We start from the raw sequence: 15,834 nt of genomic DNA on the forward strand, positions 1-15,834 counted from the left end.
TGTCACTGATATGTCTCCTGTGAAACGTTTTCTACAGTTAACAAAAGGCAAAATCAAAGATGAGAATAAAAACACTAGTGCCTCAGGTTTTGTAACCATGTCTAGCTTTACTATAAATAGAAATAAAAATGCAATTACACATTTTATTTACAGTCTACAATAAAATATTCTGAGTTCTAAATTCTTGAGGGCTTATTACAGTATTTAAACACATTTGATAATTCAAGGTATTACATTCAGGGGGATAAAGAAATGAATGTCTCTTATAACTAGTGAAAAGTATATACAGCACACATTTTCCCCCTGTGGATTATTTTGTATATGACTGTGCAGTAAATATGGAGATTGAGCCGGGAGGTGATTAGCTTAATTTAGCATAAAGACTGGTAACAGGGGGAAACAGCTAGCCTGGCTCTGTCCAAACATGAAGAATCTGCCTACCAGCTCAATGATTAACATGTTAGAGAGTATTTAATACTCTCAGTACAAATAAACTTTAAATAATTCAGATGTGATGGATCAGCGACATATAGATAATGTCACAGTAACAACATAAAGATAAAAGTGACAGTCACATCTTGACCCACAGATATCTTTACACACTAAAAACAGAAAACCTTACATATTTAAACGTCTTTCAGGTTGTCCTTCCTTTCTCACTCTTATGTTCAGTCCATCATGATTTTCTGACCTCCATTCTTTCGTCATTGATCCCTCCAGCCCAGCAGAAAGACCGCTTCATCTGCAGGACCATGATCGAGGCGTCACCAACTCCAAGAAATTATTCTGCAGAGAAAGAGTAGACTTTGTTTAAATGTGCTCCTCCTCGTCCTTCTAGTAACATGATCTGTAATCCTTTTATACATTTTATCTGTATGATTTAACGTCCATTCATTATCACGTAATAATCTCATTTTACGAATGCCACTTCTATTTTTAGACAGCAGTTATGTGTGTTAAGCCATTGTGTGTGTGTGTGTGTGTGTGTGTGTGTGTGTGTGTGAATGACGCCACTAGCTTTAGAGGATATGCAGAGATGCAGTAGTTCATAGTGGAATAAGTATGTTAAGTACATCTGTGCCCATCTGTCATGCAAATCCTTCACATCTGTGACTTCACCAAATGCTTGGGGTTGGAAGGGGGCTTTTTAAGGGTTAAATACATGTCAGAGTTTTACAAACGTCTGCCGCTCAACACAAGCAGCCCTCCTATGTGTGAGTGTGGTGCATTATCTCTATTAGAAGTTTATGCACTTTATATGTGTATCTGTACGAATGCATGTAGTCTGTATGCAAACAGATGCTCATGAATGACTAAAGATAAGAACAGACGATAAAGCCAGGATGATGAAACAGTGAAAGGAGTTAGTCTGATTCATCTGGTTTCTGGCGTCTGTATGACGTCCAACATCAAAGTACTCAAGTACCGGTCATGTAATGTACTCATGTAGTATATACCCACGGGTCTAGTCGTTTTGTTATTTGTAGTTCAAGTTTATTCACCTCCTGGCCTATTTTCAATTTAAGTATCCCAGAAACAAAGTCAAAGTACTGTCTAATGACGTCATTGTAGTGTAGTACACTACAAACAACGACTGCACATGCAGTCACATGGTATCTGTTGGCTGTATGTATCGGTGGCTCTGTCTATTTAAATCATAGGTTTTTGATGTTTTTCAGTCATGCAGCGTCTCATTGAGCTTGAACACAGTCCAGCGGGATAGCTTCGAGCTTCAAACACCATAATAAATCTCTCAGAAGAATCTCACAGCATAGTTCCATACAGTGTGTCTTCATATCCTCTGCTGAAAAACAAAAGGGGTCACAAACTGCACTTTCTGTCAGGTTTTATTGATTTTATTTCAGACAAATCTCTGCATCTGTCGCAGATGTAGCCAAGAAAACTAAAGTTTAATAAAACCTGACAGAAAGCATGTTTTTTTTTTAACCACTTTTTTGCCGCTATAAAATATAATGATGCCTGTCTTGTCAGGCTTTTTGAAGCCCCCACTGGACTTGTGTAAGCTAGAATCATCCAGATATGAGGAAATTAATTAAAGTCTGATCTGATGGCGTTCCTGCCTTGCTAGCAGTATGCATGCAAGTGAAGTACATACCCCTGTCCGAGGGCAGTGTATCTGGGCGTACCACTCCTGGCAGTACAGACACACCTGGACGCCCTGACCGAGAAAGAGACACGCCCACATGATGACGTTGAACACAGGGCTCTGTCGCTTGTCGTTCATGGTAAAGTTGAACACCACTAAGAGAGGAGGACAAGAGGGAGTGTTGACTGTGTTTGTATGTCAAGGCCTCTCTGTAGTTAAACAGTAACAGTCTATTTGTGTTACTGCTGAGATGTGAGGCAGCTTGTAAGGACAGGGACAAACAACAAGAGCGTGAAAAGTAAAAAAAATAAAGTATTTTTTTGTCAGATGACTACTTATTGAGTCCCAGAGGAAAAGGACATAATGCACAAGTGTACTCTCTTTAAATATAATGAGCTACTAAATGTGTTAGAGTGAATAATTACAGATTTTAACTCTGAAAGCTTGAAGGCACTGTTCAGAATGTAGAAGCAGACATTTACATATTTTTAACAAGCTATGGACAGACAAGTCAGAGACAGCGTTTCAACCTCAGCAACGGTAATGAGGTATTTTTCTCTCTTTTTCTTTCTGCCTCTTTTTCTCTTATTTTCTTCCTTATCTAAAAGGCAAGTATGTTATAATTAAACGCTTTTTCAGCAGCCAGGTCAGAGCACCGGATGCCAACAATTCCCGCTTTTATCATTGTGAAGATTGTTCCCTGAATGATGAGCATGACCCTCACCTCCAAAGATGGCGAAGAGACAGAACATGACGGGGTAGAAGAAGCCGAAGCCCATGGCCAAGGCGTATTCATGGACGACAGCAGAGACGATGAACACGCATAGCATGGCAGCTGTTCGGAATTTCCTCTTCGACAGCTGCAGGGATCACAAAGAACAGAGAGAGGGTTTGGCAAAGTTCAGGGGTTAGGCTGGTTCAGTGGGGAATTACAGGAAGAGTGTTAAACTACTATATGCAGTTCGTCATGTGACATTGCTGCTTTGGAAGTACAGACAAAACCCAGTGGGACATTAGCAACATCATGGTTTGGTTTAACATTATTTATTTAACTGTTATTTATGTCATTTTTGCCGTATTGGCACTCACCCAGAGGAAGTCTCTGTATCCGTAGTAATAGAGCCAGTCGTGAACCACTACGTTCCAGGTACGGTAATAGTTGGCAAAAGATGTTGAGTTCCACCAGTCCTGGAAAATCAACACAGGGTAGTAAAATGAGTGAGTGGATCAAAATAAAAACAGGATAGAGTAGGATTACTTCAAAAACACTGTGACAGCTGCTGCAAAATAATTCAAGCTGATTTAAAGTTATGCTGCTGAGTGCCAAAAAATCTGTATCATCTTGTTCTCTGATATTAAATGAAATATGGCCTTAAAGATGGCAAGTCAGTGCTACTACTGTAGGGGTAAACTGGTTGGACTTTTGAAGATCTCATCTGCTTTATTTTTATTTGCACAAAAGTTTCAGCCAATGCCTTCTTCAGTGTGAAGGCTCAGTGAGCGCCACAGTTAAACCTCTTTCAAACAGATAAGAGGTGTCAGGTGCACATAAGTAGATCAATAAAACCATAGAGCAGCGGGAGCAGATCTCAGGGAAATGGTGTGGCCACATTATCACTACAAACGAATACATATAGAGCAAATGACAGCTACAAAAGACTGCTTTTTGTCCAACGAACAAAAACTACCCTTTTGGCTAAAACTGGAACAATTACAGTGCACTTACAATTACATCTGTGCACTGCAAAAAGTAAAACAATTTAAATAAATACATTATAGTTCTGTGCAGTGCACCCTGTTTTGACTTTTGGTTTACACCACTGGTTCTCACATCCCTTCAGAAGCAAAATAGCCTTGCTAGCATCAGAGCACTTTTGTTTGTTTATGTCACCACATGAATTATATAATAGAAAAGTAACACACACCAAGGGTTGTGGTGAGGTGCTGATCACTGAAAGTAGAAAAAAAGGGTCACACACTCCGGCTTCATATGCATTTCTCTTTCGCTCAGATGACGTTTAGACCCTCAGGCCTTCTTCAAAGTCAGAATCAATATTGAAATTGTTGATCTTGAACTTAATTCTGAGTTAGAATTGATTCTCCGCCTAAATCAATCTGCCAATTTGAATTGAATCACACTTTTGGGCTTGCAGGAACACATCAGTCAGTAAGTCAGTGAGTCACATGAGAACTTGAGGGGAAGTGGCCAACCCCGAGAGCAAGCAGGTGTTCTCAGACTCTTATTCAACTGCATTAACAGAATATAATGATGAAAAGTTTAACTGTTTTGGGACCATCAGGCCACACTGCTGTAATTTCACTTGTCACTGATCACATTTTTTTTTCCCCATCTGGAAAAACAAGTGCATCTGAAAATAATGTGTTCTCAGGAGTATTGATGCCACACAGAATCAGCCATAACACACACCTTGTAGAACATCCTGTCAGCGAAACACAGCAGCTCCCCGAAGAGGTTGAGCCAGCAGTGCAGGAAGGCAAAGAAGCACAAGAGAAGGAGCATTATACCTGAGACAGACAAACAGACAGACAGAGAGACAGAGAGAAAGAGACAGCGAGAGAGAGGGTTTATGAGAAACACTTTTATTCTGGGCAATGCTCCCAGCTTTCTCATGAGAAATGTAACTTGACATTGATGCTCTTATATCAGCACTTACTCAAAAAGCTATTCACTTAAAGAAAGTAATAAACATGCCAGAGTTTGATTACCGGTATCTGATTGAACAATAGCATCTTTAATCTTATCACCGACTTAAAAACACTAGAGACTCCTTTCCTCTATTTCCATGTTAAGTGATGTATTAACCAGTGCCGACTCATACAGATAAGAGATAATAGAGGTTGTAAGCAGAAGTGATGTTACAGATGAAGTCACAGATGAACTTTAATTTGTCTTACACACGACTTCCTTCTATTATATCTGGAAAAGAATCTTCCTTAAAAACAAGCTGCCATTTAGGTAGAAGAGTAGAAAGTACAGCACCTGGTAATATTGAGTTGAACACAGCCAGAACCATTGTTCGTTTACTGAAAGGCCGGTTGGTCTCAGGTCTGAAGACAGGCACACAAAGGCGGACCAGGATGAAGTAGCCGTAAAACAGGCATCCCAAGATCTGCAAATTGAGCGTTACAATGTAAGAAAAAGTTACAATGGCACCCTGGGAAATAATATACGGAGCACTCGTGAGAATCAGTACTAGAAAACTGGAGATAGTGATGTGATATCAAAGATTAAAGCTATCAAGCACATGTAGTTTATGATTGCATCACCTTATCACACAATACACAAGTGCTATGAGCAACATCCAGGTCAGATCTGTTCTAGGTCAGTGACCCCACGTAGGCCTTCTTAGATATCTATTACACACCCCGACTGAAAGGTGGTGAGTGAGAAAATGAAAATGAACTCTCGACAGCGCAAATAAAGGAAAAGTTTCATCTCACCATGCCGAGTGTGATGCCAACATACTTCCATCTTATGTGGGAATTCCTATGAAAAAGACAGACAGCATATGTCACTAATTCACAAAAGTATACTGTGAAGTGTGAATAGTGTGCATTTATACAGGTTGCTTCTGTTATACATATACGATGTGTGTTTGTCCACTCAGCATGACGTAGATTTTTGGCACAAATAGATATTCTTCACAGCAGACATTTTGACTTGTCATAGTAGAAAAAACACAGATGTTACTAATAACATTAATGATGGCTCTGTTATATTCAGGTGACTCAATAAGCCATGACAGTGTGCCAGTGAGCCAGCATGCCAGGACAAAAACAGCTAAATGGAATTCAACCATTAATAATTTTGCATTTACATCTGTGCTTTTGCTACCGGCTCATGACAAAATGTCTGAAAAAGGCCTTTTAGGGAGTCCAGATCCTGTAATCCTGTAATAACTGCATCATCCATTTGGAGGACGCCTTGGACTATTTCTGCTTTTGAGGATTCCTCAATAAATGTATGTTTTTTTATTTGCTGAGATAGATTCTGGGGCTGCAAATGAATTCAAAATGCTACAGCTTTGGCACGAGGTTAATATGACGTCCCCTCTGTTGCATGTCAGTTGCACTCACATTAATTATTGTGCATCACTAATTAAAATAAGAGAATGAGAGATAAGCAAATGGGATCCAGGTCAGATGGACAAAATGTCTTACCGAGGATATGATTCCCTGTAGATGAGTGTTGGACAGAACAGGAAGTACAGATAGCTGGAAAATGTTGGAAATCTGGGACTTTCTCCTGAAAAGCAAAAGACAATTCAGTATGACCATCAAAGTGGAGGGGTCCAGTTTCGAGTCCTGAAATCTGGCAGTGAAATAGGTTTTAGCAATCACAGGTTGCCTTGAATGATTTTTAGAAAAGGGTTTCGGTAAAAAAAAAAAGAAGCTGATTTAAGGTCTGTGGTTCAGACATAAGCTTCTCATTTCAATTTCTTTCATTATGTGGCATAATACAAGCCATTAACGGCTCACTTTGTGAATTCTAAAGCTTTAATGTAGACTCCAGGAAACAAATGGCTGTCTTTAAAATGAAACGACAGTTGAGTTTATCACGAAATCATTAAGCCATTATGTTAAATTGTCTGCCTCAAAGCCTCTAATCTCTTTTACTGAATTATTAGTTGTATTTCAGTCAAACTTCAACTTTTTATATTAATACTAATGACATATAAAACTGGTAAAACAGAGCTGTTTTGTGAAAATAGTATTTAACAGAATCATAAATCTGTGTTAAACAAGGAACTTATTTTCTATCTCATTCCAAAATCACATTCAAACGTTGGCAGACCACAGACAGTACTGTATGAAGCTATTTTCTGTCATTTTATACAGTTTTCTGCTGGAGGCAGAAGAGTAAGTATTCGTGTTTATAGTCAAAAGAGACACATTCTTCACAACTTACAGACTTTTACTGTAGGATCTCATGGGGCTGCACATACTGGAGCTTATTTATTGTATATGGGTGTATTCAGTGTTAGTTTTGACTTTAACATGAATCATTGGGTGGTAACCTGCTGAGCTCTGTTTTAGTCATTTTTCTCCGGTGTCTGGGAGTGTCAAAGTGAGTAATTATACTGCCTGAGGAGTAAATACACCTGACATCAATACAATACGTACCTTCCTTTGGTGTATTCTTCATAATAACAGGAGCAGTTTCTCTGATGAATGAGTAGCTCTTCATCAGGAATCGGATCTGAGGAAAATTGATCCAGTTATTATGTGAAGTGAAGCACGATGTATCAATAATAACAGCGTCTACAATGTCTGTCTTTATTGCATGAATTGACAAGAAGTAAACAACCGACATCTTTGAGGCTTCAGTCTCGTGTCTGTGTTTGTAAATATTGACCCAAATATGTATTATTTAGTTGTTTGTTCACTTCTTCTGTAATTAATCAGGAGGAAGTACAACAAAAGGGAACAGTGTAGCACGGCATGGCAGACAGAAGCACAGTTGGAGAACTGGTTTATCATTTTAGCCCATCTGCAAACTGCAGCTCAGACATGATGTGTTATCAATCTGCATGCAGTAGGGAACCACTTACTCTGTTTGGGCAATTTTGTAAATTAATCAAAAATCAATATAATACGGTTTATATATGGAGTGGGCAGCATCAGAGTAACAAATACACTGATTGGACCCAGGTCAGACGAGGATCAGGACCTGGTTTCCTAAAAGCATCTAATCAGTGGCATTATCTCACTCCATTGAATGGAGCTAAAATGATGATCTTAGCACTAAGACGGTTTTGGGAGGCCGGGGCTGGTGTAATAAACAGGATGGGGAGGTGTTACAGTACGGGTCCATGATGTTCAAACGTTGGCTACACCAAAATCTACTGTCTCTTGGAGCCCTTCCAGCTGGAAGTCTCCCATCTCTGGCCAGCAGGCTTTTCTTATCGTAATGTTCCTGCTGATGGCAATGAAGCGCTGCATTTATAATTTGGATTACCAGTGAATATAATGTTATCTACAGTACAGGATGTTTCTAGCACAGGTCAGTCCTAATAATAATTTTTATGCTTGAGATTTGTTCTATTAGATTTTTATGTTCACATTGCAATAAAAACACTTTGATCATACTGCAGGAGGTATTAAAAGAAGAGTGAGAGAGCAATATTATTTGGCTACCAGCTGACTAGTAACATCCAATCACATTCATACAAGTGTACAACAGGTAGGTGGCCTTTACAATCTGTCAGTTCTCCCTCTTACATTCCTAATGTCTGCCTGCCGCCACAACTCCCCCTAACACCCAAACCACCTCCTTATGTTATTTAAGCTTGGTATTGCTGTCTTAAACTGATTCTGTACCATTATGTGTTAAAGAGGGATTAGGTCTTCCAGCAGACAAATGTAATGGAGACATGGTTTCTAAATTATTTCAAACAAATATTCTGCATTTCTGTACTGCTTTTTCTTGTTTCGAACCAGCCAACGTATGTCTCAGTACATCACAACTGTAAGCAAAAATCATCTGATAATATCTGATGTATCAGTGAGGCTCTCAGGCTTTTTCTCTTAGTACGGCTTGGCAGTCCAACATTTTGCACCCTGTGATGATTTCTTCCTTAAACTCGCACTCACTCACCTGCTCCAGAATCACAATGAATCGTGAGGCTGGTGGCAGCTGGTAGTGTACAACCATGTAGATGGGGAACAGTCCCAGTGTGCAGATCTGCACTGCAGACAGCACCAGGCCCGTGCCCAGAGACAGCCCCAGCTTAGAGGGGAAGCTGTGGTACAAAGATCCCCAGAGCACCAGGGTGTGGTAGGGAACAAACAGCGTGTAGGCAAACATCACAGCCCAGGCCCAGCTGACCGTCCCCAGCTTCCCAAAGGCAAAGAACAGCAGGTCGAACTCCAAGACCAACCTGAGATTAAATAAATAATAAGAAGAATAAAAAATGACAAATTATGATCACTACATGAAGGGCAATGGGCAAATTATCATCAAGAAGAGATTTATTGTTTTAGTTCCTGAAGCAGATGCTTAAATGTCCAGAAAAACAATTGTAAAAACCTGAAATTAAATTGACATGAAGGACATTTAGGTGATGCGCTCTATTTGCCACTGTGGTCTGTTTTAGCTTTAAACAGGATTTTTAATAACCCTTTTAATGATATTAAAGCATGACTGGCTTTAATAAATGGCAGACAAAGTTAAATGTATTGAATACTGAAAACACCCCCCTGGTGATAATAAAAATAGATTGCAGCAAGTCAGAGGATTCGTTTAATTCGACACGGCCTTTCACAAGTGTGATATTATTATTTTTTATTTCATCAATTTACCCATACTAAAATTAATGTTAACTGAGGGTGGATGTATCGAACAATGTGAGCAGTTGCCCGCTGGCACTTTCTTCCAGTGAGAAACATACCAATTAAACTCACAACCCCGCGTCTGCATACAGCAACCAAATCATTACTGAGCTGCCCAGAGCAACAGCAGAAATACTCAGAGGGACTGATGACTCTATCTTTCTGCTGCCAGCTGAGCGGAGAGGCAGGGAGAGGAGGAGGAGAGGGGGGCACAATAAGGAGAAAGATAAGAAGTGAGTAGAAGTTTTTAAAGGCTTCTGGGTAATTAGATTTAGTTCAGGGTCATGGAGTTTGAGACGTATCGTAAACATACACACACTCTCAAACACACATGTACATGTACATGTCACACAGACCTGCCCTGGTCGATGTAGTCGACAGCCAGCGTGCTCAGGCAGAAGATGAGGAGTATGGCTATGAACATGTGGTAGATGGTCCTGATGTGGCTGATCTCAAACAGTTCACTGATGAAGAGGAGGAAATGCAAGAAGCAGAAACTGTCATTAAAATAGCTCTATGTTTATTAATCTAAAATACACACAAACATGCCAGTGGGACTTTCTGAATGATCTGTATTTGTATAACTTGGTGTACAATCATGTTTACAGTATGACCATTGATCTTTGTAGATTCCATCTCCTTTCCATTACAGCTTGCATACATCCATATTTCAGGTATCTGAGCAGGATGGTATATGTATGAAATTGTTTGCAGTTTCTTTATATACAAGCTGTCGTTTAGTTAAGCAACTTTACAAGAGAAATCGGACTTACAATTAATACAGAACATACAAGTTTAAATATTGTATTTGGAAATGTCTATTTTGTAAAGATACCACCCTGATGAAGGCAGCATGAACTTGTATTGAAGGATCCCTGAATTGAAGTTCACACTGGTCTGCACCCCGCTCTGTTTTCTCTAAATTAGAATTTTGACTTTTTCATACTTACTCCAACAGTGATGGCCTGTCCATAAACACTTTGCCGTCATCCATTCTCTGAGATCTAAAACAAACGACACAGACAAACAGACACGCACACATATGTTACTGCAGTTCATGAGAGGACAAATACATCTCCCAGATTAATAAGGAATGATATGTGCGCTTGTAAAAGTCGCCTCCTCCTCCTCCTCACCTGGATGAGGGTTTTTTTGTCGTTTTTCCATTAACTGTTGGCTGGATTTGGGTAAAAGGCTGGACGGACTCGGTCAGAGCTTTGTCTAGTATATCACTGAGCTGATCCTGGACCTGCTCCAGGACTTTCACCTTCAGCTTCTGCAGGAGGACATTTTTGTTTTAGCCGACTCTTTTCATTCATCCCACAAGTTGCACCTATAATTTGAATCCTTTTACAATATCTCTTCATGCTGTATGCTGTATCCTGTACTCTGCAAGACCTTAGCTTCTGTATTTTTTCTTTCCAAATGAGTAAGACATAGGAGGGACAGTACAACTGAGGGCTGGGAGTGGAGCTATGGCTTACCTGTGCATGTTTCTGCCACTGTCTTAGATCTTCTTCCTGTACATTATTATGAACCCCAACTGCAGAGAGAACAACATAAGTTACATACAATTATAAAGCAGCACATTATACTGTATATATTTCACCTTAATTAATATTCAGTGCAAAACTAAGGAGAGAAAACTAAGAGATAAAACACACCTTGCACATATTTCTGCAATAATCCTACATAAAGCAAATTAAGAAAAACTGTATTGTATGTACTGTATGTATTTAAAGTTACACAAACAATTATGCAAAAAAGAAAAAACAAACAACAAAATATGCAATTACTTCCAACAAAGAAACCCAGTGGAACACAATAAAACCCAATAACACAAATGAATAGATTTTCTATGAATGGACGTGTATGTGAATATATTATTGACCATACCATGACTGGAGATCTCATCTGACTGAAGGGCTTTGATGTTTCGGTGCCACAGTCCGTTAAGTGGCTCTGCAGTCGTCATGGTTACCACTGGATCTCGCCACAACACTTCTATCTGCTGGGACTCAGGTGGACAATCCTGTGCATATCAAAGCTGTAGGTTAGTCTCTCACACGCGGTTGCTTCCCTGAGGATAAATGATGGGAATTAAAAACTAATAAGGGTTCTGCAGTTGATATCACATTGTGATATGTGACTGATTAACGCTGCCTGGTGTTTGTTGGTCCAGACGGTCAAGGATGGGAGAACATAAAAGCCCTAGGCGACCCCATTGACCTTACTCACAACAATTTGGATGCACAGGCGGCTCAGCTCCTGGTTAAATTCTGAGGTATATCCACACTGGACACATCCTGGTGCATTGCCCTCTGGGGATTGAGACACCCCAATAAGTGATGTAAAATCAGGTGTCTTCGCACCTTGAAGTGGTGTGACATCACTGGTCAGAGGCGCAACATGCTCTAAACTTAAAAAAAAGCAGCAAAAGGTTTTTACCCTATGTGATTCACTGTGAATTTACCCTTTGATGAAGTTTGAATCTTCAACTATAAATCGAGAGATTAAACGAGGTCACAGGCCTCATTGCTGGCAGGTTGCCTCATGCTAAAAAGCATTAATATTCCGGACGAGCCTCAGTCCCAAGGAGGTGAGTTTACTTGTGTGAATGCCAAACTGAAAATGTGCACAGACTCCTGGTCTGAATGCAGAAACACATATAGGTCAGGCGTTTTGAACGATAGTTACCTGCAGTGCTTTTTCCATAACAAGAGTGTTATCACAAGTCATTGTAGCTCAAGCTAAACAATGTACACAAAAGATAAAGCCGGTCTGACTCCCTAGTGGAAGTTCACTGCAGATAAGACACACATAAGACTGATGGAGAGTTTGTGTTGAATAGACTTCCACAAGGAGGGGTAAACGACACGAGTGACCTCATTTTGTAATCCATGCTGTTTGATCACTCCTCAAGAGAAACGTCAATAAAGCAGATAAGCTTTGTATAGATATGCAGATTATACATTCTGTGGTTACAGATGATGAGAGGGAAGAGAAACAGAAGAAAAACATGTTGTTGATTGATCAACCCTTATTCATGCTTAGGGGTAAGTTGAGGGTGAAGGATCATGCCTGGTCACTTGCCCACTCGCAGCCAGTCTAACTTTCCTCTCACTTGCCTATAATGATCAACTTCATCATTACATAAAAGTGTTGATCTACACGTAGTTTGTAATTGGAATAATGAATCAACTAATTGAAAGAACACCAAGTAATAATTCCATCAAATTTTTAGTAGCCACAAGTTAAAAGGGCCAGAAAATCACTGTTTTGCATCATTGTATATTGTCCACAAGCATCACTTCCCTTCAGAACAAATACTTTTAAAGTGATCAGAAAATCAGAAAACTAAAAACCTGATCATCTTTTTATTTTCAGTACTGATGAAAAAACTGTATTTTTGTCATTTTTAAAACTACAACTTGTACAAAACTGTAGATAGCAGAAACTGGAATTTATATCAGAAATGTGGCAGATGTCAGATACAGATGTGCCAGGCAGATGTGACTTCCATGCTAAACATGTGTCATTGTGTCAGATTCATACTCACACAGTCTCATAGCCTCGGGCTCAGTCAGCAGTCCACAGGGTGCGAGGCGTCGATGATTCCCGCTGAGAGAGAGTTGCTGGAGTGTTTGTAAGTAAGTCTGTGTCACAGTTCTTGTGATCGCTGTCCTCTCCTTTCCTCAGCTGCTATTTTGCACTTTACCCTTTTGGCTCCGGGCCCCGGGCAGGACAGGTCCTCGGCTGCCCCCCCCTTCACCTCCTCTGCTGGATGTATGATGTCATGCAGCAGAACAGTGGAGTTTGTCCTAAAGTCATTGCAAAATGTATTCATAGCAGGGACTTTATGTACTTTCTACTTGGCATGGATGAAAATGTACGCCTGTAAAGGTTTCCAGCCTTCCAGATCAAAGGTTTTCTACAAAAACATAAAATCTAGCTGCTTTGACTTCGCACAAAAAATACATTTGTACATATTTTCAAAAGTCCCTCTTCACTCAGAAATATGTTTTGCTTTATGTCACTTCACTTGGATGTTTGACCTTCACTGTTTGACACAAAAAGACAGTTTTCAAATTCATCTGCTGAAGGACGAACGTTTCTCTGTGCTCCACTTAAGTTTAACATGTATAAGTACGAGATGTTTTGAAAACCTGAAACCTTCAGAGCACATGTACAGAGAACAGACTTTTCAGTGAAGTAGGAGACAAGTTTTGTCCAGCAGTTAAACTTTTCAGGGAAAAAACATGTCAATATTCATATATTCTGCATTTTTCAATGCAGGAAATGGAGAATATGTCATTTTAAGAATGTTCTTTTTTTGAGGAGAGATCATATCTGGCATCAAATTATTAAAGCAGAGTATTTCTATACTGTATATCTTAAAACATGTCCAGAGGGGATCTTGACCTTCCAGAGGAAATAAATGTATCTGTAAACTTTCCTCTTTGTCTCAAAAGTTTAGCTGTATAATTTCAGGCTGATGAGTGAACAATGTATTAAACCACTTGTTTATAACAGCAGTATATTTACCTCATAAAGCCACAGTAAAGAAGTAATACAGGATAGTTAATACCATAATACAGGAAGACCAGTCAAGCATGACGTAATTAAACTAGATGAGCAGAATGATGGCAAAGGTCATTTACTCTGCGGCCAGACACACAGTGTTCCATTAAACCATGACATTTCATTTCAAAATGTGTTTGTTTTTAGCAAATGAACAGTTTGTTTTGTGTTCAAGTGAACAGCTGGTTAACTAACTGTAAGCTCATAACATGTAGTACATGAAGTTTACACAAACTCAAAATACATCATCGTCATATCAATCTAATATTGGTCATTTGCACAAAACGGTATCAATTATATGTGATTGATTCACAAAATCAAAGTCATGGTAGAAAGCAAAGTAAAAAAGATATACAAATCCACCTCTTTGGTAGCTTATGTCAGAGGCCTGACTGAGAACCTGACTGTAGGAGAGGGGGGTTATATTTAATTTTATAAAAAAGCTGCACCCTCCTTAGAGTTAGTATATATATCCATTGGACCCTCCCCTTGACTTGACTTAACTGCAATACCTTCCCCCCAAGATCTTAAGTCAATATATTTATGGAAAACATCAACACAAAGTGGTGAAAATACAGACACTCTAATTTCATCAGTTTTTATAACATAAAAGTGGCAACACCTGTTTAATGTGCCTTTTAAAAGTGCTTACGGTTACAAATCTCACAGAATTAGAGCAGCAGAGTAACAACAAGACAGTGTAATAATGATATCTACACAGGATCATCTTTATTGAAAGGAGTTTCATGAGATAACAGTACTGTTTCTCAGCAGCTACAGAAGAAAGTACTACATGCACAAATTCACACGCTATAAACAAACGAACCAACGCACAAATGTACCAACAAACAGACATTTTGCCTTTTTTTTTTAAACCACTCAACCATTCTTGTCATAGTTCTTTTTCTGCATATTTAAGCTACAGTATATCAGGTATCATTTACCTTTCCAGAATATTTTCAGATTGGTTATAATTACTGTAAACAGACAAACGGAACAATAAGACTGAAAATAAATTCTACACTCAACCATCCGAACACTTACAGCTCAGTATACAACCATAGTTCATGTCAGGAGAATCGTTGTTTTCTTTTTGGTTTTCATTGATTTACAGCAGATTGACAAAAAAAAGGCCATTCACATTCAACTCATGGTTTCTATAGGTTATGTAAACACACTCAACCTCAAGGATCGTGTGAAGTTCAAAAACCTTTATGACCCTTTGGAGAAAAATATTACATACTCAGTGAAAAGAGGAACAAAGTGGGAAAGCAAAAAGAAAACAATGTTATAAAGTGCTTCATGTATTTCTAATTAGCCTCAATATAATGAGAAGAGAGTCTGTTGGTAACGCTTTAGATTACAGCTCAATTTATAACGTAATAATTTAGTATATGCAGGATATCAATAAAATGCTTAGTGAGTAAGATTGATGTTAGGGTATGAAATGTTGATATATTTAACAGTTTAATTTGGGAAATTGTAACATTGTAAAAAGAATGACATTCCCCTGTCCCCTGTCTGTACCCTGGAATTATCTAACATGTACCAGTTAATTAAAAAAGAACTTACAGTGTAATTTAATTCAAGGTCCTTCCTAAACACAAATGTGTAACACCCTGTTGTACCTCGTGCCCCAAAAGTGTTTCATTGGTACCACATTTGTACAAAATATTTTTACTGTGATTTGCAGATTGTAATCTAAAGCGTTACTGGTCTGTTTTGTTAAAAGAGTAAGAAACTCTGCTAAGAAGATACAGCTCCTGTTCTCTCCCAAAACACACACACACACA

The 15,834-nt window shown here is 39.0% G+C and overlaps 1 protein-coding gene across 1 annotated transcript; it reads right to left on the reverse strand.

The window, feature by feature from the left end:
- Positions 1-738: 738 nt before the first annotated feature.
- soat2 (sterol O-acyltransferase 2) lies at positions 739-11,435 on the reverse strand. The gene is made up of 15 exons (XM_070901908.1): positions 11,357-11,435; positions 10,945-11,003; positions 10,597-10,736; positions 10,411-10,464; positions 9,817-9,924; positions 8,727-9,009; positions 7,253-7,328; positions 6,290-6,374; positions 5,570-5,615; positions 5,109-5,238; positions 4,536-4,633; positions 3,197-3,295; positions 2,832-2,967; positions 2,117-2,262; positions 739-786 (listed from the first exon to the last, which is right to left on the reverse strand). Exons 1-15 carry the CDS (start codon positions 11,433-11,435, stop codon positions 739-741), a joined length of 1,587 nt encoding a protein of 528 aa, XP_070758009.1.
- Between the last annotated feature and the right edge of the window lie 4,399 nt (positions 11,436-15,834).

The sequence above is a fragment of the Enoplosus armatus genome, chromosome 3 (assembly GCF_043641665.1).
Source record: "Enoplosus armatus isolate fEnoArm2 chromosome 3, fEnoArm2.hap1, whole genome shotgun sequence".
NCBI lineage: Eukaryota > Metazoa > Chordata > Actinopteri > Centrarchiformes > Enoplosidae > Enoplosus > Enoplosus armatus.

What these genes read in the sequence shown, in the direction of transcription:
- soat2 (XM_070901908.1), bottom strand. Translation starts at nt 11,435, where the DNA reads ATGACGACTGCAGAGCCACTTAACGGACTGTGGCACCGAAACATCAAA. An exon ending in AGTGGCAGAAACATGCACAG is followed by an intron (nt 10,737 to 10,944) that starts GTAAGCCATAGC and finishes GTCCTCCTGCAG; the next exon opens with AAGCTGAAGGTGAAAGTCCT. An exon ending in GACAGGCCATCACTGTTGGA is followed by an intron (nt 9,925 to 10,410) that starts GTAAGTATGAAA and finishes CCTCTTCATCAG; the next exon opens with TGAACTGTTTGAGATCAGCC.